The sequence below is a fragment of the Benincasa hispida genome, chromosome 9, assembly GCF_009727055.1.
Source record: "Benincasa hispida cultivar B227 chromosome 9, ASM972705v1, whole genome shotgun sequence".
Taxonomy (NCBI): domain Eukaryota; kingdom Viridiplantae; phylum Streptophyta; class Magnoliopsida; order Cucurbitales; family Cucurbitaceae; genus Benincasa; species Benincasa hispida.
Window position 1 is genome coordinate 89,605,002 of NC_052357.1, and position 27,145 is coordinate 89,632,146.

General features: G+C 38.0%; 1 protein-coding gene across 8 annotated transcripts; it reads left to right on the forward strand.

Moving 5' to 3' along the window:
* Window positions 1-205: 205 nt before the first annotated feature.
* On the forward strand, window positions 206-26,661 carry LOC120085854 (protein FLX-like 1). 8 transcript variants are annotated; one of them, XR_005484051.1, is made up of 8 exons: window positions 206-407; window positions 502-681; window positions 1,025-1,626; window positions 1,732-1,898; window positions 4,980-5,062; window positions 5,987-6,154; window positions 10,450-10,517; window positions 26,085-26,661. XR_005484051.1 is itself a non-coding variant. In XM_039042076.1 (5 exons), the coding sequence occupies exons 2-5, from the start codon at window positions 1,028-1,030 to the stop codon at window positions 6,077-6,079; spliced, it is 942 nt and encodes a 313-aa protein (XP_038898004.1). In that variant the 5' UTR covers window positions 208-407; window positions 1,025-1,027; the 3' UTR covers window positions 6,080-6,361. The 8 variants fall into 8 exon arrangements, 1 of the variants encoding a protein (XP_038898004.1); XR_005484050.1 differs by having other exon boundaries at window positions 502-634; XR_005484049.1 differs by lacking the exon at window positions 502-681 and adding an exon at window positions 9,001-9,171 and having other exon boundaries at window positions 208-407.
* Window positions 26,662-27,145: the final 484 nt, after the last annotated feature.

A 27,145-nucleotide genomic window follows, 5' to 3' on the forward strand; every position in this document is an offset into this window, starting at 1 on the left:
AAAAAAGAAAAAAAATAAGATACTTCAAATCACGTATCAATTATCTATACAATTAGAAGTATCTATGCTTCTAAGTTGGAAGCATTTCAATTTTTGTCAAAATGAGTTATTTTTTAAATTAAATACTCAGAAAAATGTATTCTAACCGGACCGTTTATATGTACCAAATTATTTTCTTCGGTAGTACGAAAGTCAAACCTAGTCAACGAAGTTGGTTTCTTCGTGTCCAAACAGGCGGTAAAACAAACAAAAGGAAAAAGGGCGGAAAGAGAAGAAACTCTGCTAGGGTTTCTATTTTCAAGTCATTCGAACTCACGGGAGGATAATCCCTAATTCTCATTCATCCGTGTTCGTTCGTATACCTTCCTACTTATCCATTTTCCATCAGATTCCTCCTCTACCGGAAGGTTAGTATCTGGATTTCGATCCATTGCGTAATTTCATTGCTAATCGTATTCGTATAAAATGAAACCCCGTTCGTGTTAAACAATGGTTTTTCAGTTTCGTATTCGACATGGCTGGGCTGATCGAAAGCTTAACTTACCGAATTCTTCGTGGGTGTTTGACATTCCGATTGCTTCGGATGGAGTGGCTTTCCTGGCAGTAGACAGAAAGCTGGCTTCTTGATGTTTATGTTAGTCATACTACAAACAAACTTAGAACCGGGGAAGAAATAGAAATGTAACTTTTTCTTGGGTTTCGGGATATATCGATATGTTATTTAAGGGTTTGGTTATCGATTCGATATAAATGGGGGATTGGGTTTGATTAATAATATTTCTTGCTGGCGGTTGTTTTTCTGCTGGCATGAAGATTCTTGAATTTCCTTTGGCTTAAATAGGTTTTCAGATGCTTTAAATCGTTGGTTGGCTATTTTTTTCCCGAGGTGTTAAAACTGAGTACTTTGTCTGTTTTTCTTTTTGGAAGCACGATTACATGTGGTTTATGTGCACTATTTTTTTTTAATAGTTTTATTATTTGTTTGATATTCCATTAATTCGTTCTTTTGGGTTTTCTTTCATAGATTATGTCTGGAAGAAATCGGGGACCGCCCATCCCACTAAATGCTGTGCCTCACGGTGGATTACAACCAGTTCGTGAACCTCCTTTTGCCAGAGGTCTTGGGCCATTGCCACATCCAGTGCTTCTTGAGGAAATCAGGGAATCACAGTATGGGATGCATCCAGGGTCCCTTCCTCCACACCCTGTAATAATCGAGGAGCGTCTTGCTGCCCAACATCAAGATATTCAAGGTCTTCTTCTTGACAACCAGAGGCTAGCTGCAACCCATGTTGCGCTTAAGCAGGAACTAGAAGCAGCCCAGCATGAGTTGCAACGCATGGCTCATGTTGCTGATTCGTTACATGCAGAAAGGGATATTCAGATGAGAGAATTGTATGAAAAATCGGTAAGACTAGAGGTTGATCTGCGAGGTGTTGAGACTATGCGAGCAGAGCTTCTACAAGTTCATTCTGATGTCAAGGAATTAACTACTGCAAGGCAGGAGCTCACTGGGCAAGTACAAGCAATGACACAAGATTTAACTAGAATTACTGCAGATTTGCAGCAGGTCCCTGCTTTGAGGGCAGAAATTGAAACTGTGAAGCAGGAATTACATCGTGCAAGGTATTTTGTGGTAGTCTTTTGGATTGTAATTGGCGATTAAGTGTTTTTTTTTGGGTATATATATTTTATAATTCTGATTAGCATGTATATATTTTGCATATCTAGAGTTGCAATCGAGTATGAAAAGAAGGGATATGCAGAGAATTATGAACACGGTCAGGTCATGGAGAAGAAACTGGTTTCAATGGCTCGGGAATTGGAGAAACTTAGAGCTGAGGTTGCTAATGCAGAGAAGAGAGCTCATGCTTCTGCTGCCGTTGGTGGAAATACTGGTATGCACATTCTTTTGAGTTTCTAATGGATATTGGCTATTCTGTTTTAACCTAAGATCATATGTATCTATTATCTGGGGTTGAGAAGATTATTTTCATTCTATCATCTGAGAGAATGTGCATGTCGGAGGGGTTAGACTTGTGGTCCACTCTTTCTGATTAAAGAAAATTATAGTTATATAAACTTCCCATCATGTGAACAAAGACAAAGATATTCGCAATTCAATGTGATGCATACTATTTAGAGCTTAACCGTGGTATTTACTCCATGGTATTCACACGTCAGTTGCTAAACCTGCCCCTTATATTTAGATGCATGGCTGAATCATCACTGTGAAGAACAGTTGATAATTGAAGTGACATTATTATAGAATTAAATTTTGGAATTGTGGGCCATTGCCCACTAATTTATCGAAATACTTTCTACCATCAATTTGATGATGACAGTATCTAATAACAATATTTTCCCGCTACTTGATGTTGTATATAATATTGTTGCATACACGAGTTTGGTTAGGATTAAAGCTCCTCATCTATATTCACATTCTTGTAAGCTGTTATTCGTAGAGCTGAATTTAAAATATGATGGAACAAAGGTTACTTTTCTTTAAAGGGGAAACAAGTTTCATTGATGAATGAAATAAAGGGAGTAAGAACACCTAACCCTTTTAGTTACAAGACAACTCTCCAATTTGGAATCAATGAAGAAAGACTATAAGCAGAAAAGACCAATACAGCAGATGAAGCATATCAGTTATCAGAGGTAGAGAAGGATTCCTCGGATATTTTGCCATTCCTCTTGCCCCGAAGAAACCAAAGGAAACCCTGTTTAATGCAAACTACAATATCTTCTTCACGCCTTGGTAGGGATATCCCTAAAAAGTATAGGCAAGAATGTTTTATGCTTAAGTCAATGACCATCCAATAGCATCAAGGATGATTACCCAAGCCTTAGGAGCAAAGGTTACAGTGTACACAAGGGTAGTCAAGATGTCAGACCCTTCTCTACGTTTCCTCATTTATATCATTTATCCTCTTTAAAAATTTGTCGGGTGTCGGAGTTTTTGGTCTGGTTGGGGAATTCAGTCTCTTTTTCCTTTGGGTTCCTTAGGTCTTTGTCTAATAGGGGATCGACAGAGGTGGCCTCTCTTTTTTCCTTGATTGAGAGTTTTGACTTTAGGCTTGGGAGAAAGGAAGTTTGTGTGTGGAGTCCCTACCTTTCAAAGGGCTTCTCGGGCTTCTCTTGTAAGCCTTTTTTAGGTTTTTATTGGATCCCTCTCCCGTTGTTGAGTCGGTCTTTGACGTGTTATAGAGGATTAAGATTCTATAGAAAGTTAAGTTCTTTTCTTGGCAAGTTTTGCTTAGACGTGTGAACACGATAGATAGGCTTATGAGAAAGATGCATTCGCTAATGGGGCCTTGGTGTTGCATCCTTTGTCGGAAGGCAGAGGAAAATCTGGATCACCTTTTCCATGAGTGTTAGTTTGCCAAATTTGTGTGGAATGACTTCTTTCAGGAGTTCGATTTTGCGCTTGCTTGTTAGAGGGATGTTCGTTTCACGATTAGGGAGTTCCTCCTCCATCTGCCTTTTAAAGAGAAAGACCGTTATCTTTGGGACGCAGGGGTTTGTGCGATTTTGTGGGATCTTTGGGGGGAAAATCAATAGTGTTTTGCGGTGTGGAAAGAGACCCTAGCGAGATGTGGTCCTTAATGAGGTTTCACGTTTCTCTTTGGGCTTTGGTTTCGAGGATAATTTGTAATTATTCTCTTGGAAACATTTTACTTAGTTGAAATCCCTTCCTCTAAGGGGTTTTGAAAGCTCGGTGTTTTTGTATTCCTTTGTATTCTTTCATTTTTTTCTCAACGAAAGCAATTGATTCTATATAAAAAAGAAGTTTACAGCTGGAGGGACTCATAATACACCTACGCGTTTGAAGATGATTTTCTATATTAATAGAACCAAGATTAAGTTTCTATAGAAAAGTTTTTATCTTCTTGGAATAAGCAACTGTCCAAATCACCCACGTAGGACTAGAGGATTCCACTTGATCTCCCATGAGAGATTTAAATGTAAAAGCGTGGGATGGATCAATGGGCCATGATGAAGAGTCAACATTCGGAGAGTTGATAAGAAAGAATGGACTATTTTGCTATCTCTAAGTCATTTAGATTGGGTAGAAGGTTGGATTCCCAATTGTTGCGAGACATTCCAAACTTCGACAACCATACTATATGCACGTTTGTTAAATGTACAAGGAGGGGAAAATTGATGCTAGGATTCCAGGACTCGACCGAGAATCATGACAAAAAGAAGTAGAAAGACCATTACCAAGACATCTTTGAGCATGACTAGCCACAAGATGAACGGTAGAAAGTGAGATTTGTTAAATCCTATATTAATAGGATGTGGTCAAACTTGAAAGACAATTAACCTCTGAATAATAATTCTTAGCAACAATAAGTTTGTGCTAAAGAGAATTATCTTCATGTAAGAATCTCGAAACCCACTTTGCAAAGAGGGTTCAATTGCGACGCTTAAAGTTACCAGTGCCAATGCCACATAGTAGTTTGGATTACACGACCTTACTTGAACAGGGTCTGTTCTATAGGTTGTACATCTGTGTCCTTGAGTTCTAAAGTTTGGGATTACGTAGTTATGTTTTGTTAAGGGACACATAAATAATGCCTGTACTAAAGAAGTCTTTCCTTAATCATAGTCAAAACGTCCTGTTTCTTTTGTGGAATCAAATTGCACTGTTCTTTCTTATAGAAAGGTTAAAATACTATATTGGTTCTTGTACTTTGGGTTTCATTCCATTGTTGTCTTTGTACTTTCGAATGTCCAAATTTAGTCTTTGTACTTTCCTAATCAAAACCCTTTTTTGGAATCAACAAACTCAGTCCAATGATTGATTCTAGATGAGCTTAAATCTAATTAGAATCTGGTATGTAGCTGAAAAGTGGATTGTCCTCTGATTGAAGAGCTTTGATATGTTTTGTGCAAAATATCTCATTAATTGAAATATCCTGTAGTTCATATTGTCATATGTTCTCTCTGAACCTGATAAATAATTTGTCTAGCTGCTGGTTATGGTGCAAATTATGGCAATGCTGATGCTGGATACGCGGGAAATCCATATTCTACCAATTATGGCTTGAACTCCGTAAGTTTTCACCCTGTTTATTACTTTTGCTGTAGGTTGTATACACTGTTGTGTGCTGTACATCTGGGAAAGAAGAAAAGTATAACATGGATAACAAATGTTTATGATTCAATTTTTGGTATGAATATTTCTGAAAAAATCATGAAAGCAATGAAAATGTGGATTAATTTTTTAAAATCATTAACCTTTGATATTTCTCAAATCGGTTAACTATTCATATATGAAGTTAATTTTTTCAATTAGATACAAAGTATAATAGTTATTTTATGCTTCACACTACTAATTTTTTTATATATATCAGGTTAATATTATTTATATATTCTGTGCCGCTCCTCACAAACCTCTCTCTCCCCTTATGTTCTTGGCCAACCCCATCAGGGACAAAAAAAGCAAAAGTAAAACCAAAGATAATTACAAGCATGTGCTCCTATTATTTGCTAATAAGACACTAATTCATTTTTGAGAAATTAGCGTGTTGCCGTGTTCGTGTGTCCGTGTTTATGCCTATGCTTCTTAGCCTCTCCCCATTTCCCTTCCACTTTGCGCTAGGCTCTAGACCTGAATTGTGTAGAGCATTTGAAATCTCTGCCAAACCAACCAAGTACAAACGAAGCAGAAGTGAAATCAAAATATTTACAAGCATGTGCTCCTATTATTTAAAAAAATTAAAGGGGTTGCTATTTTATTGGACTGTCTTTTTGTATGCCCCTACAAGTCTAGGTTTGAAGAAGAAAAGGGTTTTCCATAAAACAAAGTTGACTCATACACCCGAAGCCTTTTTGGAGTATTTGCAATTCAGTACAAGCATGTTGGGTTTTAGGGGTCTTTGCTATACTTCTCATGTACCATTCCTCCGTCTCTTCCTTGATTCCTATATTTTTCATTCTTTTGAATGGTATATTATGGTTTTGCTGTAAATTATAGGTGCAGTCTGGTACAGACGGTTATCCTCCGTATGGACCTGGATCTGTTCCCTGGGGTGCATATGACATGCAACGGGCTCAAGGACATAGATAGACTGATGCATTATGTCCTGCTAAGATGTTTCTTGCAGAGGGATTGAGGTTCAAATCACAAAGCATTGATAATTAGGTCTGAATCTGAAGTGTTGTTTTGTGATAAACATTTTAGGAGGTTTTCTTATTAACAGTTTTCAAGCTGTATTTGAGCTAGACGATTAACTTGGCCTGTTGATGCAATATGCTACTTTTGTTTCAAATTATATATTGTCCCTGTATATGCCTTTCTGCACATTCCAGATGCGATATTTATTTTCACTTTGATTTTGGTTTTCTGGTACATTGAAGATCACTTTTTTTTTTTTGAATTGCAAATCTACATTGCAATTCTTTTTGGTGTGCAAGCGCAGATTTGCTTATACATTTTACTGAGAAGCTTCAAGGATGTAGTTCTAAGAATTAGATAGGCTAGGTTGAGTTCCCTGTTCACCTTGTGGGATTTAGTCTCTCTTTTCTCTTTATAGAAATCTGCACATTGGAGGTGGATCAGTGATTTCCCTTTTTCTTGGGGTTTTATTATGTTAAGTATCTAGTAGACAAAGTTTCCTGTTGTTAACTGAACAAGTGATCTTGGTATTTGATAACCTTATTGATGTCCAGAAACCTTTTTTTCTCCCTTGACTTCCTTTAATGCTCTTGCGCAAATGTCAAATTGCTGGATCAATGTCTAACAAGTATATTATTAGTTCTTTGTTGTTGTTTTTTTTAAAGGAAACCACAAGAGGGTTTAGAAATACAAACTTAAAAGGAGGTGTTAATGTGTGCCATACCCCAAGCCCATGGAAAAGCCGAAGCCTGTCACAATTAACACCATACCTTGGGAGTAAAAAGGAAAAAGCCACAAAAGGTGGATTCAGTCTATGAAGTGTCCCTTGAACAATAGCTTGTGGTGCCAAATAAAAAGATGGTAGCTCTCTAGATGACGTTAACGTGATGACCTTCCCAAGGGTAACAAGCCAAGAAACGATCGGAGTTGTTTTCAACATCCAAAATTTGAAGAATAAATGATGGTTTGAAGAAGAAGAATAAATCAACTTTAGGGGAGTGAGGTGTGGACCCTTGGGATGTTTGGTCCCACAAAATGTCACGGGTTCAAATCCTGTCATCCCTACCTATTACTTATCTTCTGAACAGTAACGAGGAATCAATTGAGATAGAATTCGAATGATGGAGGTCAAATGACAAAATCCTTTTGTAATTATTGGTTAGGTCGTACTCGATTGGAGTCCCTTTCTTTAGCCTTTTAATTTTTTTTTAAAAAAATTATTTAAAACGCCCTTGTATTTTTTTCCTACTCGATGAAAGGTCGATTTTATAAATTTAAAGAACATGTGTGAGATTCTCGCTGTGGGAGAGCTTTGAAATGTGCATGTAAGACATACTACTCACCAATTGTAATTTATGAAGTTAGGGCAAAAGTTGTCTCTGCAATGGATGGCACACAAGTAAGCAGGAGCTGCATTTTCCCCACGTTGTTCTGTAATTTCTCCCTTATGATCTACTGGTTAGAAAAAATTTGATTACATTTATTTATTTCTCTTTCTAGTGTAGTAAAAGGTCGGCAATAATCAGATTTATTTGTAATCGTTGGAGTATAATTTTTTAGTTTAATTTTTAGATCTAGACTTCGACCTTTTATTTAGGTTCAATTTTTTCTTTAACTGCTATTGCTTCGTATTCTTCCTATAATGTAGTTTTTCCCCTGAAGTCTCTGTAGCTTTTAGATCTACATTCCATCCCCATCTTTTCTTTTTTAGATCTCTTGGTGGATTGACATTTCAGTAGAGATGTAAAGGCCCTAGGATTTAGTGGAGCGGTGATTGCTTTCCAACTTTTTGAACACTCACCTATGGGTATGAAGTACCTCACAAGTTTCCAGATTATTTCTAGGTTATTAAATATTGTCTTGTTGAGAAGTTATCTCATTTTTTAATCTGTTGGTGGTCAAAAGGTGAGATTTTTGAGTATTCAGGTTTCACACAAACAGGGAAAGTAGGCGGGGATGATTTCAAATGGATGAAGTACATGACTTTTCCTCTTGAACTCTGCCTTGACTTAATGTCTTTGTAATTCTAATATTTACACTTGTACTCACTCTGAACTTTTATTGTGTTTAATACATCTTCATGAACATGGATGTGGTTGGGAATCTATTCAATCCATTTAGAGAGTAGAGTGCCTTGGGAAAGGATTGTACCATATTCTAAAGAGAAGGTATAAAGTGGCATTAAATATGTGAAATTGCCCGCTAAAATGGACATGTAGAGATAGTTTATAGGGAACCTGATTTGAAACTCTCGATTCCTTTGTCTATCATGTGTGTTCCACTCATTTTGATCTTTTATCGTCTGTGTCCTTCCTTTCCTTGCCAATTAGATTTTCAGGCCTTAGAACCCAGACATTAAGTAGAAGAATAGATAGATTTCTATGCCTTAGAATCCAGAATTTAAATGTAAGAATCAATGAGCTCTGTGTCTTCAAACATCTAAGTCAGTTTATAACCTACATAAGCCTAAATGGAATCCACAGGATTTTTGTTGGACCACTCGGTAATGATTTCCCTTCTTTTTATTTGGTTGGCCTGTCATTTAGGAGTGTACAATTTCTTTAAGTTCATTGTCAACACTTCCCACTATTTATTATGGTCTATTCTGTTATTGTATGGTTTTGTTACATATATGTCTGTCTCTTTATTTTTTGTCTCTTCCATGGATGATTTGGGAGAGAAAATATTACATTTTCTGTTCTGTATTCTCGAAGTACGAAGAATGAATTTCGGTTGTAGCCCAAGTAATGTACTGCAATCATATAATCTTGCAGTGGGCTAATTAAGTGAAGTGAGTAGGAACAATAGGTATAAATATGGGGATCTCAAGCTTTTCTGGTGGTACTAAAAGTCTCATCCTCACATGGTTTTAGGACAAAAAAGAAAAACAAAAAGATTTACAGAAACGTAAGGAAACACTCGATGTTTCTCATCTGCTCTAGAGAATTACAGCAAAGAATTGAGAGAAGCTTGTTTATTGCGTGAAATGGCTGGTCATTGCCAAGACAGTTCAACAATGGAGCCACATGATGAATTTCAGTCAAGTAAGTGTTTATCTTTTTTCTCTGAAAAAAAGTGATCACCTATTATCCGAGTCTCTTCCTTTTCCTTGCCCTTGTAGAAAGCTTTAGATCTGTTTTCTTTGTCCACATCTGTTGCCTGATGGCACTCTCACTTTGCTGCCTATGGTAGAACCTCGGTACCCCTTGATTGAGGTTTTGTGTGCAATGTGCATCTTTCTCCTCGCCGTATCCCTTGATTGAGGTTTTGTGTGCTATGTGCATCTTTCTCCTTCCCTTCCATCTCCTTGTATGATCACTTCTGAGATTGTAGGTTTATTAGGGGTTTTATGTACAATAGTATCAGGTTTGTGTACATCAATGATTTCAATGTTGATTATATTTTGATTAGATATGAGATGTTTAAGTTATATAGTTTGAACTTTCTTCCTATCCTGGACGGTGTTGTTGCTAGAATATGTAGAATGGTTTATGGAAATGAAAATTGTATGTATTTCATTCAAGTGACCAACTAGTGGTATATTTTAAAGGAGTATAGTTATATGGTTCTAAGGCAAATCTTACGTTTCAGATTATAGAAGCAGTGAGAAGCTGGAAGACATGTCTCATTTGTTTGGTTAGAAAGCATTAAAAATGGTCAAATCTGCTGACTTTTTGCGTGGCATCCTTTACAATTTCTCATTATTTTGGGAATTCGTTGTGTGTATTCAAATGCAGTTTCTGCATTGTTTTCTCTTTGGACTGTAAATAGAAAATTTTCCCAGTTTAGTAATTAGAGATATTTGAAGCAGCTATTTCTCTGACCCTTTTGTTGATAGGTTAATGCTCTTTTACGAATTTATTTCTTTTCCACATTATGCAATCCTCTGCAATATTTTGACCCCTGTTAAAAATCTTCTAGGAAAAAATTGCCAGTAGGTTTGTGTTTATTGATCTGAAATGCTGATGGGAACATCGTATTGAACTTAGCTTATAGCTTACTACTTATTGTTTCGTAAACTTTCTAGATTTTAGGATATCCAATCGTCCTTGATGCCTCTTTCCATCTTTTTCCCATCTAGACAATCTGTAGTATCTGAGAAAGGGAACAAGTTGCTTTTTAACTTATTGGAGAAGCTGTTTCAACAACAGTGTGAATTATCAGCATTCATTTCTTCATCCAAGTATATAATTATGTTTTAGTACTTCGGCAATTTTATGTTGAATTTTCTTGGAAGCCTATAATGATGTCTGTTATGGTGTGCATTTGTTTGTTTTTAATATTTTCTAATGTAAATTTTCATTTGCACGGTTCATTAGCAGGTTTGTGGGCCTCCATGATCTGCTTCATTTATGGCTGTGAACTGATTTCAGATTGTACTGAGTCTGAGGTGGGTGCATCTATTTGAGCTATCTTCAATTGTTTCCGATTATATATATATACATATGTATGTGTGTGTGTATATATATGTATATGCATGTGTATATATGTATACATGTATATGTGTGTATATATATGTATATTCCATCTAATATACCATGCAAAATACAACTTTATTGCAGTTACTTTTTAAAATGAATTCGTTGTTATTAATATTATTGAATCTAATGAGAAGCTAATTACAATTTAAGGAGAATGAAATACTAAAAAAGGGCCCACTAATAACTAGTATAAGGCCAAATGAATAATGAAGAGCAGAAAAACATACAGTAAAGTTACCCTCCCCCAGTTTTATTTTCAAAAGCTGTGTTCCTTTTCTAGAATGACAACGAAGCTAGTCAACCATAGAGCATGACCTTTCTTGCAAAAAAAGAATTTTGAACAGACCTTTGTACTCCAAAATTTTACCATGAGTGGCCCCAAACTTTAGAAGAGAAAGGGGACAATTATGAAACGTGGTTAAGATCCTTTGACTCTCTTGGTTTCCCCATGTTAGTTCTCTCATGGAATGTTCAGGGTATCATTGCTCCCCCCAAAAGAATGTTGGTTAAGGAGTTAGTAGTCAAATTCAATTCGGATGTGGTCATTCTTCAGGAGACAAAACTTAGCAAAATTGATAGAAGTATTGTGAAGTCTGTTTGGAGTAGCCACTGTATTGGGTAGGTGGCCTTGGATGCCTTGGGCTCGTCCGATGGGATTATGGTTATGTGGAAAGAGGATACTATTTTTGTGCTTGACTCTGTCCAAGGTTTGTTCTTTATCTCCATCCATTTTAATTCCAATTTTGTTTTTAACGGATGGATTCTAGGGGTCTATGGGCATTGTTCCTATAAAAAAAGAGATGATTTTTGACGGGAGTTGTTTGATCTTTATGGGCTTTTTAACGACTCTTGGTGCATAGATGGGGATTTTAATGTCAGTAGATGGGCTAATGAGAAAAGTGTTGGTGGTCATGTCACCAAAAGCATGAAGTCCTTTAATGCTTCAATCAAAGAAATGGACTTAGTCGACGTCCCGATGAGAAATGGTTCCTTCTCTTTGTCCTGTTGGGGGCTAGTTACATTGCCTCGAAGATTGACCGTTTTCTTTTCACAAAGTGATGGGGGGATTTGTTTTGTAATGTGCTGGCTGATAGACTCCCACGTATAACGTCAGACCATTTTTCGATCCTCCTTCGTTTGGGTACTCAGTCTTGGGGTCCTACCCCATTCCGATTTGTAAATATGTGGTTGGGTCACCACTCGTTTAGCAAAAACTTGGAATCTTGGTGGAGTGATATGAATGTGGAGGGATGGTCAAATTATGCATTTATGGAAAAATTGAGAGTTTTGAAGGGCATCCTAAAAAGGTGGAGTAAGGAAGTGTTTGGTAACATTAGCAGCCAAAGAAGACTTTATCTGATAAGCTTGTGAACCTTGATAAAATAGAGGAGATACTTTCGTAAGAATATAGAAAGGGAAGGGACACTTGTAAGGCTGCTTTTATGTAAGTTGTTTTCAAAGAGCATTGTGCTTGGGTTTAGAAAAGTAAAACCTTGTGGTTACGAGAAGGGGTTGAGAATTCTAGTTTTTTCTACAGGGGGACATTGGCTGGAAGAAGCAAAAATGTTATTTCTATGCTTGGGAACACTGAAGGTTGCTTTCTCCTTATGGAGGAGGACATTGTTGAAGAAGTGCTTGTCTTTTATAGTAGGTTATACAGGAAGGAGGATAACACTTGGTTTATTGTTGAAGGTTTGGAGTGGAACCCTTCGAACTCCTGAATGAGTTTGGCTTTGGAAACTTTGTTTGAGGAGGTTGAAATTCGGACTAGTGTTAATGATTTGGGAAACCTTAAGTCGCCTAGGCTGAACGATATGACGGGGGAGTTTTATAAAAATCTTGGAACACTTCGAAAGGCGATTTATTCCAAATGTTCCAAGAGTTTTTTAAAAATGAAATAGTTAATAAGCGTTGCAATGAGACCTACATTTGCCTTATCCCTAAGAAGAAGAAGGCAACTAGAGTTTGCGAGTGTAGACCTATAAGCTTGTTGACCTCTCTATACAAAATCATCTCCAAGGTGCTAGCTAACAGGTTGAAGAAAGTCCTTCCGTCTACTATTCATGACTCTCAAATGGCATTTTTGGAAGGTAGGCAAATTCTCGATGCTATGTTGACAAATTTGGAATGTTTAGAGGAATGGAAATTGACTGGAAAGAAGGGAGCTCTCCTAAAACTCGATCTTGAGAAGGCGTACGATAAAGTCGATTGGGCCTTCTTGGACAATCCTTAAGCTTAAGGGGTTTGGAAAAAGATGAAGAAGTGGATTTGGGGTTGTCTTTCTTCAACCAATTTCTTATTAATTATTAATGGAAGACCTGGGGGAAGATTAAGGTGGGGAGGGGTCTTGTCAAGGGGACCCCCTTTCGCCCTTCCTTTTCACTATTATGGGGGATGCTTTTAGCAATCTCGGCCGATATTGTTGGGAAAAATGAATGATTGAAGGCTTCTCTTTTGGAAATCCTTCAATCAAATCACCCACTTGTAGTATGCCGACGATACCTTACTGTTTTGCACTTCGTCTGATGGAAACATAAGGGCTTGGTGGTCGATTGTGAATTTATTTCTTTTGGGTTCGGGCCTCTCACTAAATGTCTCCAAAACTTCCTTAATCAGGGTTAATCTTAGTTTATAGGAGACTGTCTATTGGGCGTTCTCTTTGGGGTGTAAAGTGGAAAAGCTTCTCTTCAACTACTTGGGGTTCCCCATAGAGGGAAAGCTTGGGGCCAAGTTGGCTCGGAAAGCTCTTGAGGAGAAGTTTATGAAGAAGCTCGACAAAAGGAGGGGGTTGGTCCTTTCCAAAGGCGGGAGGCTTGCTCTGGCCAAGTCGGTTCTCAATAGTTTTCCGTGCTACTTCCTTTTCCTTATGCTAGCCCAGTGAGTTCTATTAATCGAATGGAAAAGCTGATTAGAGACTTTGTGTGTGTGTGTGCAGCAGGAGACCTTTTTTTTTAAAATAAAAATCTCAGTTTATTGTGGGAGATGGCAGAAACATAAGATTTTAGGGAGGGAGGTGGTGTGCTTCTCAACCTCTGGCAACCTTGTATCAAGAATCTATACTATTTCTTCAAAAAAAAAAAAAAGTGGTTGTGGCTTATTGTTGAAACGAATCGAACCAAGCTTGGGATTTAGGGTTGAGGAGGAATCTTTTCGATAGAGAATTTGTTAGCTCCATTGCCCTTCTGTTGTTGTTGAGTTCTTGGGTGATGAATGGAAATAGGGATAGCCTTCGGTGGAAGATTGACTCAAGCAAATTTTCTACCAAATCTACCTTCCTAAATCTGACAAAGGGGGCCTTGAAAGGTAATTTCCTGATGGTTAACCTTGTGCGGAAGCTTAAGATCCCCAAGAAGGTGAAAATTTTCCTGTGATGCCTTGCTTATAAAGGTCTTAATACTCATGAGAAGCTTCAAAGGAAGTTTCCTACGGATCCTTTTCCCCTTCCATATGTGGTCTCTGTCATAAAGATAGGGAGGATATGGACCACTTATGTCTATGTTGTCTGGCGCAAAAGGATGGAGCCTCCTTTTAACGTTTTTGGGCTTGCTATTTGTCTTCCTAAGAAGATTGATGATTGGATGTTGAATGGCCTTCATGGTGGAAAGTTTGGTGAAAGGGGCAAAATCCTTTGGAGATGAGCGACTCGTGCTCTTTTGTGGTGCCTTGGAACGAAAGGAATAACATTACTTTTGAAGATAAGTTTAATTCTTTTGATTTTTTTTGGGCTTTTGTGTTCAGCATACAACCTCTTGGTGGTGCACAAATTACCCCAAACACTTTTGTAATTACAACCTTCTTATGATTGTTAACAACTGGAAGCCTCTTCTTGTATAGTTCACTCGTGGGAGGGGGTTCCTTCTTCCCCCTCTTCCCCGGCCCTTATGTTGTGTTTCCTCTTTTTTTTTATGAAAATATCTCTCTGTTTCTTATAAAAAAAAGATCCTTTGCCTCTCAACACAGCTATATAAAATTTTGGGATTAGAACTCGAGTGGTAAACTTCTAGCGTCAATCTTTCCATAGGCACCCAAGCAAAGAACCAAATCATCTTTTGGATTTTGGACTTCCACATAAAATAGAGAAAAAAAGGTGGTGCAGGGAGGAAATAGTTGTAGGAGATAATTTAATGGGCCAAGATCTTTAACCTAGAGAAAGAGCAACCATCTAAAGCAAAGGTTTTTTTTTTTGAAACGGATATGGAACTTTTCATTGATATAATGAGAAGAGCAATAGCTCAATTACAATGAGATAAAATACAAAGAGAAATTATCATACCAAAGCAAACAAGAATTGAAAACTGAGGATTAACAGGTGCACCCGGATATATCAACTATGTTGACACCCCCAAAGCACCCTCATCATTTTCAATATGATACAAGAATTCAGAGGATACGAACAAACTAAATCACTTGACTTGATAACATAGAGAATAAAAATGCATTCTAATTAAGATAAATATTCTGGATAGAGTAATTTTCAAATTGCTTGGATTGTGAGTGGGGTTAGTTAGACTTATAGGTCTAAAGTCTTTAACCTGTGACGAATCAACCTTCTTAGGAACCAGGCAAATAAAATTTTCCTTGTTACAAGCATTCAGCTTTCCATTAGAGTGAAATTCCTCAAACAATTTTTGAATGGCAGCCCTGAAATTCTACCGAAATTCAATGAAAAACTCTACTGTAAAACCATCTGGCTCGGGAGCTTTGTTTTTCCAAGAGATTTAATTGCTAGAAGGATCTCCTCGCTTCGAAAAGGGGCAATTAACGCTGAATTTTGAGCAGCCGACACATGATTCCAAGTAATATCAGAAGGAATGGCTCGATAATCTGGAATTTTCAAATACAAAGAAGCAAAATAACATATTATTTCTGATTCAATCTCTTGGTAGGATTGAATTGTTGCCCCATTGCTTGAAACTAATTCAGTAATCATATTCTTCCTTTTTTTTGCTGAAAGAAATCTATGGAAAAAGTTGGTATTTTCATCACCAAACTTTAACCAATTCAATTTGCTTTTTTGAATTAAGTTCCTCTCCTTCAGAAGGTATATTAAATTCATAAGATCTCCTCTGATGACTAATCTAATATCCATTTCAATAATTGAAAGGTCTTCTCTCTTGACTTTTGAATAAAAAAAAGGTCAACTCAGGTAATAAATCTTTCTCTTTTCTTTTTCTTTCTAGCTCATATTTTGCAAATCAAGATTTAACTTTACCTTTTACCTTGTGCAACTTGAGGTCTATTGTAAAACCTGCCTAACCTTCTGATTGATCACCATTCAAGCTTCAGATGCATCCTTCTATATTCATTCCATTTACCTATCAAGAACTCCTCATCAATCTCCATATGAATCTTGATTAATGCCTTATCATCACAAAAAGGATTAATTGAAATGTTTCCTTGGAAAAAATCTTCTACATTGCCATAAGTAGTATTGAAAGTAGAAGAAAGAGAAGACACAATATTTACGCGGAAAGCTCTAGAACAGGGAGAAAAAACTACGATAGAAGAGTACTATTTATTATTCTTTTTCTTATGTACAATACATGAGAATGCATAGGTATAAATAGGCTTGTAGGAAACCTAATATAGAATATGGTAAAGTAAAAAGATCAAAATGCCCTTGGGGCTAATACATAACAACCTTTTATTTTCAACACTCACTCCCAAGTTGGGGCGTAAATATCAATAAGATCCAACTTGCTAACACAAGAATCAAAGCTTTGCCTGAGTAACCCTTTGGTGAGAATATCAACAACCTATTGACTAGAGGGAATGTAGGGGATACAGATACTACCATTGTCTAGTCTCTCTTTGATGAAGTGTCTATCGATTTCCACGTGTTTTTTCCTATCATGTTGAACTGGATCATTGGCTATGCTTATCGCTACCTTGTTATCACAATAGAGCTTCATAAGAAGATTACCGTCTTGATGGAGATCAGACATAACTTTCTTCAACCAAATTTCTTCACATAATCCCGGACTCATAGCTCTGTACTCCGCTTCTGCACTGCTCCTAGCAACCACACCTCGCTTCTTCTTACCTATCCGAGTAACAAGATTACTCCATACAAAGGTACAGTACCTAAACGTCGATCTTCTATCTATAACAGAACCCACCCAATTAGAATCTGTGTATGCCTCAATACATCGTCTGTTGGTTTTCTTGAACATCAGACCCTTACCTGGTGTAGTTTTTAAATATCTCAGGATTCGATCTACAACCTTCATATGTTTTTCACTAGGAGCTTGCATAAACTGACTAACCATACTGACAGCGTAGGATATATCTGGTCTAGTATGAGATAAGTAAATCAATTTTCCCACTAGATGTTGGTCTCTCTTTATTGACAGGTACTTTGTTAACAAAATCTCTCAACTTAGCGTTGAATTCTACACGAGTATCAATAGGTTTAAATCCAGTCGTACCTGTCTCTTTCAACAAATCAAGTGTATATTTCGTTGAGAAACAAAGATCCCCTCCCTTGATTTTGCCACTTCCATCCCTAGGAAATACCTTAATCTCCCTAGGTCTTTAATCTCAAACTCTTAGCCATTTTATTCTTCAACTTGATAATCTCAGCAGCATCATCCCTTGATAGAACAATATCGTCTATGTACACAAACAACAATCCTCCCTGATATTGACCTTTTTGTGAACAAGGTGTGATCAGAATGCCTTCGAGTATATCCTTGGGACTTAACAAAGGTAGTGAACCTGTCAAAAATACCTTAATCTCCCTAGGTCTTTAATCTCAAACTCTTAGCCATTTTATTCTTCAACTTGATAATCTCAGCAGCATCATCCCTTGATAGAACAATATCGTCTATGTACACAAACAACAATCCTCCCTGATATTGACCTTTTTGTGAACAAGGTGTGATCAGAATGCCTTCGAGTATATCCTTGGGACTTAACAAAGGTAGTGAACCTGTCAAACCAAGCTCTCGGAGACTGTTTCAAATCATATAGAGACTTCCTGTGTTTACACACCTGATGATCAAACTGAGTTTTAAAACCAGGAGGAGGACTCATATAAACCTCCTCCTCTAATTCTCCATTTAGAAACACATTCTTAACATCGAGTTGATGGAGAGACCAATCTTTGTTAACAGTCACTGAAAGGAGAACTCGAACAGTGTTTAACTTTGCTACAGGAGAAAGAGTCTCTGAGTAGTCTATTCCAAAAGTTTGAGTAAACCCTTTAGCAACCAATCTGGCCTTGTATCTGTCAAGAGTTCCATCAGACTTATACTTTACGGTGAACACCCACTTGCACCCAATTGTCTTGTGCCTTTTAGGAAGAGTAACACGATCCCATGTTTTTCTCAAGAGCTCTCATCTCTTCCATGATTGCAACCTTCCATTCATGAACCTCCATTGTCTCATGTATACTGATTGGTATTGTTACTATAGTGAGAGCCCTGAACTCAGAAGATAAATTACTGTAAGATAGAAAGCTATGCATGGTATACTTAGTACACGACCTAGTACCCTTCCTCAATGCAATGGGTAGATCAAGAGAGGCATCATAACTCTCTTTTTTGTCAGATCACTCATCAGTAAGAAGATACTCAGTTTCCTGCAGTGGAGTTTCATCCTCTGGTGCTTCTTCCAAAGACTCACCCCTACCTACAACTTTGTCTGTTTCTGGAGTTATCACATCAATTTTGTCACTCCCAATCACATCCACATCTCATACATCACCATCGATACAAGCATCAGTATTACTAGAAGTTTGTTATTCTCACCTACAACACATATATCACTCGCACCATAAACATCAATATTATCAGAAATAGGAATACCTTGAGATGGTGCTGGTTCCGATTCATGGACTGTAGCTGGAGATGCAACAGGTGGCACTATTTCCTTTATGAGATTTTTCCTGTAGTACGTTATCCAAGGAACCTGTTTGGTAGGTAGGATAGTATCGTTTGTACCCAAGATAGGTTCAGGAAGCAAGTCCAGAGGAGTTGAAGATGTGGACCAATTAGTCTCTCCACTAGTATTCTTCCCCTGAAGAAGACTAATGGGAAAGAAAGGTTTATCCTCAAGAAATGTGACATCCATAGAGACAAAATACTTCCGTGAAGATGGATGGTAACACTTATACTCTCGCTGGTGAAGAGGATACCCGACAAAGACACATTTCTGAGCACGAGGGGTAAATTTAGTGCAATCAGGACCATGAGTATGGACATAGTAATGCACACAAACACACGAAGAGGAACATCAAGAATAAAACGTGTGGTTGGGTATGACTCTTTGAAGCACTCGAGAGGAGTTTGAAATTGGAGATTACGAGAAGGCATTCGATTGATAAGATGTGCTGTAGTCAGAACAACATTCCCCCACAAGTACGAAGGAAGGGAAGTAGATAACATGAGGGACCGATCAACCTCAACCAGGTGACGATTTTTCTGTTCAGTTATCCCATTTTGTTGAGGAGTATATGCACAAGAGCTTTGATGGACAATTCCTTTAGAAGCCATAAAATCATGGAAGGTGTTGTTAAAGAACTCACGACTGTTGTCACTACGAAGGATGGCGATTTTAGTGTTAAACTGTGTTTCCACAGTCGTATAAAATTGTTGGAATATCGATGGTACTTCTGATTTATCAGTGAGGAGGAACACCCAAGTCAGACGAGTGTGATCATCGATAAAGGTCACGAACCATCGCTTTCCAGAAGTAGTGATGTTTGAGAGACCCCGAACATCACTATGGATAAGAGAAAAAGGTTGAGATGGTTTGTAAGGATGGGACATGTAACACATCCTGTAAGGTTAAACACTCAAAAGGAGAGAAACGACCCTTTCCTGCAACAGGAACAAAGGACCCATCTGCAATTCGAATTCTCTCATTACCAGTACTTGAATGATATAAAAGGAGCTGATTAGACGAGCCAGTCAAATGATATGTAGCTCCTGAATCAAGAATCCAGAGTTTTTTCATTAATACTAAGAAGGCTGAAAGACTGAAACGTCAATAGCATTGACTCCGATAGTACCAGGGTCATTCTGTTATTCACCTGAGGTTGAGACTGAGAAGCACCACTCTTTGAATCACTCACAAGTGCTCGGCCAGAATTTGGCTTGTCGTTTGAATGACGATGTCTACTATTTGGAGGACGACCATGTAACTTCCAGCATTGATCCTTAGTATGCTAAGGCTTCTTGCAATGTTTACATACGAGAGGAGGTCTACTATTCTACTTGTCACCATCAAGTCCAGATGACTTTGCACTTAATGCAGCGGAATTTGTGGAAGAAACAATGGTATTGTTCATGAAACTCGATCTATCCTCCTCTAAACGAACCTCAGAGCAGACTTCCATGAGGGAAGGTACCGGTCTCTGTCCCAGTATTCTACTGCGCACAATATCAAACTTGGAATTCAATCCAGCCATAAAATCATCAACATATAAGTTTCTTCAATATTTTTTAACACTGAACTCCATCGTACGGACAATCCTAGACAATTTCCCGAAATAGATCCATCTCTTGCCAGAATAGAGACAATTTGTTGAAATAGGACATCACATTTATCGTTCCTTGTTTGCACTCATGGATTTGTTTACACAAAGTGTATGATCGTGATGCGTTCTACCTCTTAGAATATAACTTCTGTACCACATCCCAAATATCCCAAGCAGTTGCAGCATAAAGTAAGGGTTTTCCTATCTATGGTTCCATACTATTAGCTAACAACGAACGAAGTAAAATCTTCTCCCTTCCAAATGCGCTCTTCAGGATCACCCGGTCTCAGTCTCAGTATCTCACCAGTTAAATACCCAAACTTGTGATGTATCTCAAGGGCCATCTTGATAGATTGAGACCACAAGAAGTAGTTCTGACCATTCAGCTTTTCCCCTAGAATAACTCCTGCAAAATTTTCCATTGAGCCAGACAAAAATCTCGTTGTACGTAAAGCAGGGAAAGTAGTTACTGGATTCTCTGAATACACCGGTAGACTAGAAGCGAGATCTGAGTTAACAGGGTGTGACTGGCTGTTTGTGGCTGTCCCAAGAATTGCCCGAAGAGTTGCAATCTGTTGTTGAAGATTAGCAAATTGTTGTTGGACCTTAATGATAGATTCATTTGACACATAGCACCATGACTCCTCGGAAGTGACTGCCGATGACTGGTCGTGGTTGATAGAACGGGTTGCTGTATGCAGTGAAGAGATGAAGACTCCCCAGTTTCAAAAACATGCCTCTGGTTGTCACTACTTGTGCAACCCATGTGATTGACGCTCGGGTAGCCTACACGAGGAGCACCTGCGATCGGGTGGCCAGCAAACAGAAGACCAGCGTCGGTACTGTTGTTTGGCTGGCTCGGTTGGTTCGAAAACGCTGGACGGTTCACTACAGGGGTAATATTGTTGCTCGAGTGGCTTGGCTGGCTCAGAAACGTTGGGGCGCTCGCGGCAGGGGCAATTGGACCTTGAGAGGCATGGCCGAAGAAAGATGTGGCCAGAGGATCGGGAGGGCTGTCTGGTTGTCATTGGTGGAACTTGTCAACAGTGGGGTTGTTGACTTGAGGAGGATCGGAAGGGCTATTCAAAGATATTGATCCACAGCCGCTTGCACGGCGGCGGCGTGGATCTCGTCGGTAGCGGCGACGCCACTTGTTTTGGTATAGGTGGTGTCGTCGGCTGCTGATGTTGGTGAAGATTGAGAGACCAATGGTTGGTTTTCGTCAACGACGGCTAGGGTTTTGTCACCATGCACTGATGCCATACTGAAAGTAGAAGAAGGAGAAGACACAATATTTACGTGGAAAACCCTAGAACAAGGAGAAAAAACCATGATAGAAGAGTACTGTTTATTATTCTTTTTCTTATGTACAATACACGAGAGGGCATAGGTATAAATAGGCCGGTAGGAAACCCTAATATAGAATATGGTAAAGTAAAATGTCCAAAATGCCCTTAGGGCTAATACATAACTGCCTTTTATTTTCAACAAGTAGTACGCCATTCATCTATTTATGGCAATCAGAGAAGGTAGATTTAAATCCAACATTTCCTTTTCTTTTCTAATCCAAACTGGAAAGGTGGGAACTTGATCGTTTTTGCAATCTTCAACTCTTCCATTTGCTAATGTTGCCTCTCCGGAAGTGGCAACTACTTTTGCATATGAACATCTAAAATAATGATCAACCGAATTAGGATTATCAACTTCATGAACATGACTTTGATGGGCAAGATGGCAACTAACCTTCAAAGTTGAACTAATCAATTCAGCAAAAGAAAGCCATCCTTGATTATTCACACCTGCAGGAAAATGAATATCGTGCCTACCTCCTGAGGGAAGGCCAAAACGCGATTTCTGCAAACCAAACAGCCTTGGATCCAAACTTTGCTAATCTTGCAATTCCCTGATCCAGCATAGCCTTTTTGGAGGAGAATATCTGAGGTTTTTCATCAGAAAGCTTATGCAGCTCCATTTCTAATCATAACATCGTTTGCATATTGAAAGAAACTTTCTGATTTTTTGAGAATTCTTCCACTAGAAAACAAAAATCCTCTTGCCAAACGCAAAAAAAATGGTCATTGATATTGCAACTTTTAACTTCCATCTTGAGTTAATCCAAAACAAGAAGAGGATATATGTTGAAAGTGGCCATAAAAAGGGAAGAAAACTCTGAAAGAGCTTCAGAATTACTGGTCGGAGGAGAAAACAGAGGAGAGAGGAGAGAGGAGAGAACATATTCTACTTTCTAAAGTGAAGGTTGAAAGGGCGGATCACTCTTCAATCTCTTTATTCAGGAGGTCTCAAGATAAAGTTGAATTTGAAAGCTTGCTAGGTTGTACGAGATCTCATACACAAGTGAAATGAAGTGCATGAAGAAGGAAAGGGGTTCAGAGAGGCTGTCGCTGGTTGTAGTACACAAATTTTGTTATTTTGTTTTTTTGTCCCCCATACGAAACAGTTTAGATTGTAGAAATTGGACGCTTACTACATTGTATTTGTGGTGTTCGTGATTTCATGGGGCTTCGTGTAGAGGCTTGGTTAAGAAATGGTATGGTAGGAGTGACTTCCTTTCTGGATAAAGGCTCTTTAGGAGAAGGTTGTCTTGTCTTCTGCCCAATCTTTTGCTAATGTCGTTGAGAAGAGGGGAAAAGCTTGCCCATTTTTATATTGATTTGGTTGGATGAAACGGAGAAGGATGGAATGGGACGCATTGCATTTAAGTTGAAATTGGAAGAGTTTCTTCGAAAAGGTAGTGCTTATGTAATGATAATTTGTGACAGCCGACAGTTCTAAAAAGAAAAACTGTCCTTCGAGTCAGGTGGTTTTATGGAACTTAAGAGTGGAATGCTTATTATTGGCAATGATTTTTTTTCTTTCTTGATAGCAGACTGGTGGGGGAAAATTAGAGCCAAGAGTGGCTTGAGGTTGGGGATCTCTGTCCCTCTTCCTTTCCAACAGAAGAACAACGCTTTACTCCAAAGTGGCTGTGGTGCTTTATGGAAGCAGGTGATCGTGAGCAGATAAAGGGTCAAGCCCTCAATACCTGGTGCTCTCTTCCTCTAAAGGTAGCTAAAGGCAGATTGTGGTTCGATATTGCCAAATCTTTTCCTCAAGTTCTTGGCCTTCGAAGCACTTCTAAGAACTCGGATTCTTTTCTGGATAGATTGATGGCTTGGAAATTCGAGTGAATTCCCTGATATATTCAGCCTTTATTTGAAATCAAATGCAACTGTTGCTGATTGTTGGAAAGAAATTGAGGAAGACTAGGACCTGGCCTTTAGCAGAGGGCTCTATGATTGGGAGATTCCCAGTTGGATCAGATCGGTAGGTTTGCTAGGTGTTATCAGTTGGGGTATGGGGTGGATAAAGTGAATTGGTCGATTGATAGCTCAGGAGCTTTTTCTTCAAAGACTACGTTTCTAGGCTTATGGAGACGGCCCCCTCCATACTCCCTCATTGACGTGATTTGGAAGTAGAACTATCCAAAAAATAAAATTAGTCTCTCTGGTCTATGACAGGTAAAGGGCTAAATACACATGATCATCTCTAAAGAAAATGCACCAACCCATCCCTTTCCCCATTTATCTACACCTGGTGTGTCCAAGAGAAGCTGAATCATCTGTTAATTCGTTGTCAGTTTGCTCAGAGAGTGGAGTTTGTGCAGAAAGAATTCAATTGGTCCCATTTTTCTTCCGCAGAGGGTTGAGGCCTGGCTGACTGAAATACTACCGGGTGGGTGGTTTAAATAAAAGGGTGTGTGGTCGTTGACTGTGAGGGCTATTATGTGGGGTTTTTTATTGGAAAGAAACCTAAGACTTTTTGAAAGCAAAACTCTCTTTTGAGCCTTTTTGCAGTAATGTACAGCTTAGTGTGTCTTGGTGGCGTGTGAGACAAATATTCTTTTGTGACTATAGCTTTTCCATGATTTAAAACAACTGGAAAGCTCTCTTTTAGTTCACTAGGAGGAGGGGGTCTTTTTCTTACTTTTATTTTGTTCATGTTGTCTATGGACATCCAAGTTTCTTTAAAAAGAAGTTTGGGTGGAAGAAAAGTATCTTTATTATGTTCTAGTTGTGAAGTGGATTGTATTTACCCTTGGTTAAAACATGGTCGAAAAGATACCCGGTCGTGTCAATTTGGTTGAAATATTCGACTACACCTGTTGATCCTTAGTTTTCAAGTTTCATATATATCTCATGTTTCATTGTAATTCGAACAATTGTCTCTTTTCATTTTATCAATGAAAAGTTTTGTTTCCGTTTATAAAAAATATGGTGGAAAGAAAAGTATGGCAGATGCATTTTAGATCATTTAGCAATTATCCATTAGGATAGGCAGGAAGCTGAAGTTTTGAACGTGCTTAGAAATGTTGGCGACTAGGTTAAATACCTTGATATTCCTCCAGGTCACCGAAGTAGAAGGGTTTTTCTGCTTAATGAATGACCTTTCGTGGTAGGTTAGCTGTTGACGATAGTGAGGTTGGGAGTTTAGATGTTGTAGTTAAGTCCACACTGAGGCTTTTTTTCTATAAGAAAGCTTGTTTTCACAAAGAAGAAATGAAAGAATACAACGGACAAAAAAAAAAAAAAAAAAGTCCACAAAAGGAGTCAAAATTTCAAAATAAGACGACCGGGGGGGTGATGATTATTGCAATCCTTGTGTACCGAGGCCCATGGAGAGACTTAAAACCTTACTAGTGTCCTCCAAAGGGCACTCAACCCCTCTAAAAATTCTGGTAGTTCCTCTCAAGAATGCCCTAAAGTTGCCCAAATCTCAACGTGCCAAAGAATACAAACCTTATCATGAAAGGGCGAGTAAGGAGAAACTTCACCATGAAGATACATTTTTGGATTGAGTCAAGCAGACACTAAACGTCTTAATGAGAAACCACATCCTTGTAGAAGATGCAACATTGCGACCCCATGAGGAAGGAAGACTTCGTCATAATGATTTGCAACTACAACTTGTTGAAAGATTGGGACTCCAAAGGTGAGTATCACTTCTCCTCGGGTTCTCAGAAAAATCCCCAAGCAAAGACAGAAGTCCTCATTTATGTTGTGGGATGTTTGGACGGCTATATTCAGATGGGTTTTATTGTGACTAATCCTTCCATGCTTTCTCTAAAGTTGTTTAGGTAAGGTTTCTCTTGAGCTCTATGGTTGAAAAGTGACGGTTGAAAAGAACAATGTTCAATGGTGAAACCCATTTCTTCTTGCTCTAGGTTGAAGGGATCTGCTTGTGTTATGCGTTCCCAATCCTCAGATGGTTACGATGCTTTTGTTTTATGTAATTTTCAAGCCAAGAAATAGGATGTCAAAATGGTGGGCCTCATTGTTTTATGCAGATCATAAACATTCTTAAGAGTTAAGATCAATTTGGAGGAGACTCGTGCCTAAAGGTCAGGCACCACTTCATTACCCTCTAAACTTGGTTCAGTAATTTTCTTTTCATCAATTAAGGAAAACTGGATTTTAGAAACATTAGTTTGGGATTACCCCTTTAATTTGATCGGCCACGATCCTACCTTTTACCAGTGCTCTGTTTTCTGTCAGATTAGACAAATGATCTCTGAAGGCACGCACTCAAAATTTGAATACAAAACAAAGCATATGAACAGCAGTTATCGGTGTCCGTGAACAGTGTTTTTTCCTGCTACCTTTTAGTTCTCCATTTTGAAAAACCTAATTTTGGAAAGTATATTCCAAATATATATATGTATATTTTTTAAATTTAAGAAAGTCATTTAAGCTTTTGGTTTAAACCTGTGCAGTTGATTTAATTCATAGCCAGTACAGTTAAATAATCGTTTTGAATAGGTATCTAATTTTTCAACAGTGCAAGAACTTCACTTCCTCGGGAAACATAGGTCTTTGAAACAAGTTTTGTTATGTACCTTATTAGTGAGTATTGATTATGTTGAACGTTTTTACTGCCTTAGTAGGCAATATTGCCAACATTTCTTTTCGTGTCTAACTCGGTTGATATCTGTTCTTAGGTTTCCATATGTTAAAGGCAGTTGAAGCTGAACTCCCAAATCTCTTCAATCTGAAATCACTGCAGCTCGTGGCTTGTACAATCAACAATTTGTTCCTTCTAAGCTCAGGAAGCAGTCTTTCCTGGCATAAATTTTACAACTAGCAATACGTCATTATGTGCTGGTTGGTGTGCACCCTTTGCTCCGGTTTGAGAAAAATGAACGGCCTATTCAAAGTTGACCTACGGTTCTTGAACATCCACAGGAAACAGGCATATGGAATAAGGCTTCAACCGTGTCGGTTGTTCGACAAAACTGATTTGGCAGAGTTTAAATTCAACCAAACCCCCTTGCTGTTCCAATTATGGAATGGGTAGGCTTGAAGTTGATTGTTGAAAGTTGAGGTAAATCAGCCCTACATCACGCAAATATCAGTGTATGTCAATTCACAATTGGTATTTTTTGTTTGTTTTTTTTTACATATTCTACTCTGAATGATTCTTTGAACCTGTGACTGTATGAAATAAGATTTATGGTCATATGCAAGGCTCTATCACCTTTTTTTAGAATCTAAATAAAATAGCAGGTTAAATTCCTAGTCGCTGTACTCATGTATTTCAAATATCGCTTCAATTTGTTTTTGTTTCAAGATTTTTATTCTCCAAAGTATACATTCTTGGAAATCTGAAATTTTGAAAATTTGAAACGGTTTTCGCTTCTAGATTCTTTACTTTTTTGTTTCTGAAAAATTTATTTAGAAATTAGAATTTCGAAATAAATGTGTGATGTCTATTATGGAAAATATATGTTTGCAAATAATTTACATGGTTTTTTCCTTAAAATTTACTAACCTATTAGTTTAGTTTATGAATTTCTAGGTTGGTACTTGTGTAGTCAATTTTCAACTTTTAATTTTGTGTAAAATAAGAATGAAATTTTAAAGCTGACTACATTGTTAGATAATATAAATACTGTTTTATGTTTTCAATTTCATCTAGCTTAGGGAATGTATTTAGTAGGTAATTTGAATTATATTTTTGAAAAAAGAATAAAAACATTTTTGGTAGGTAATTTGAATTATA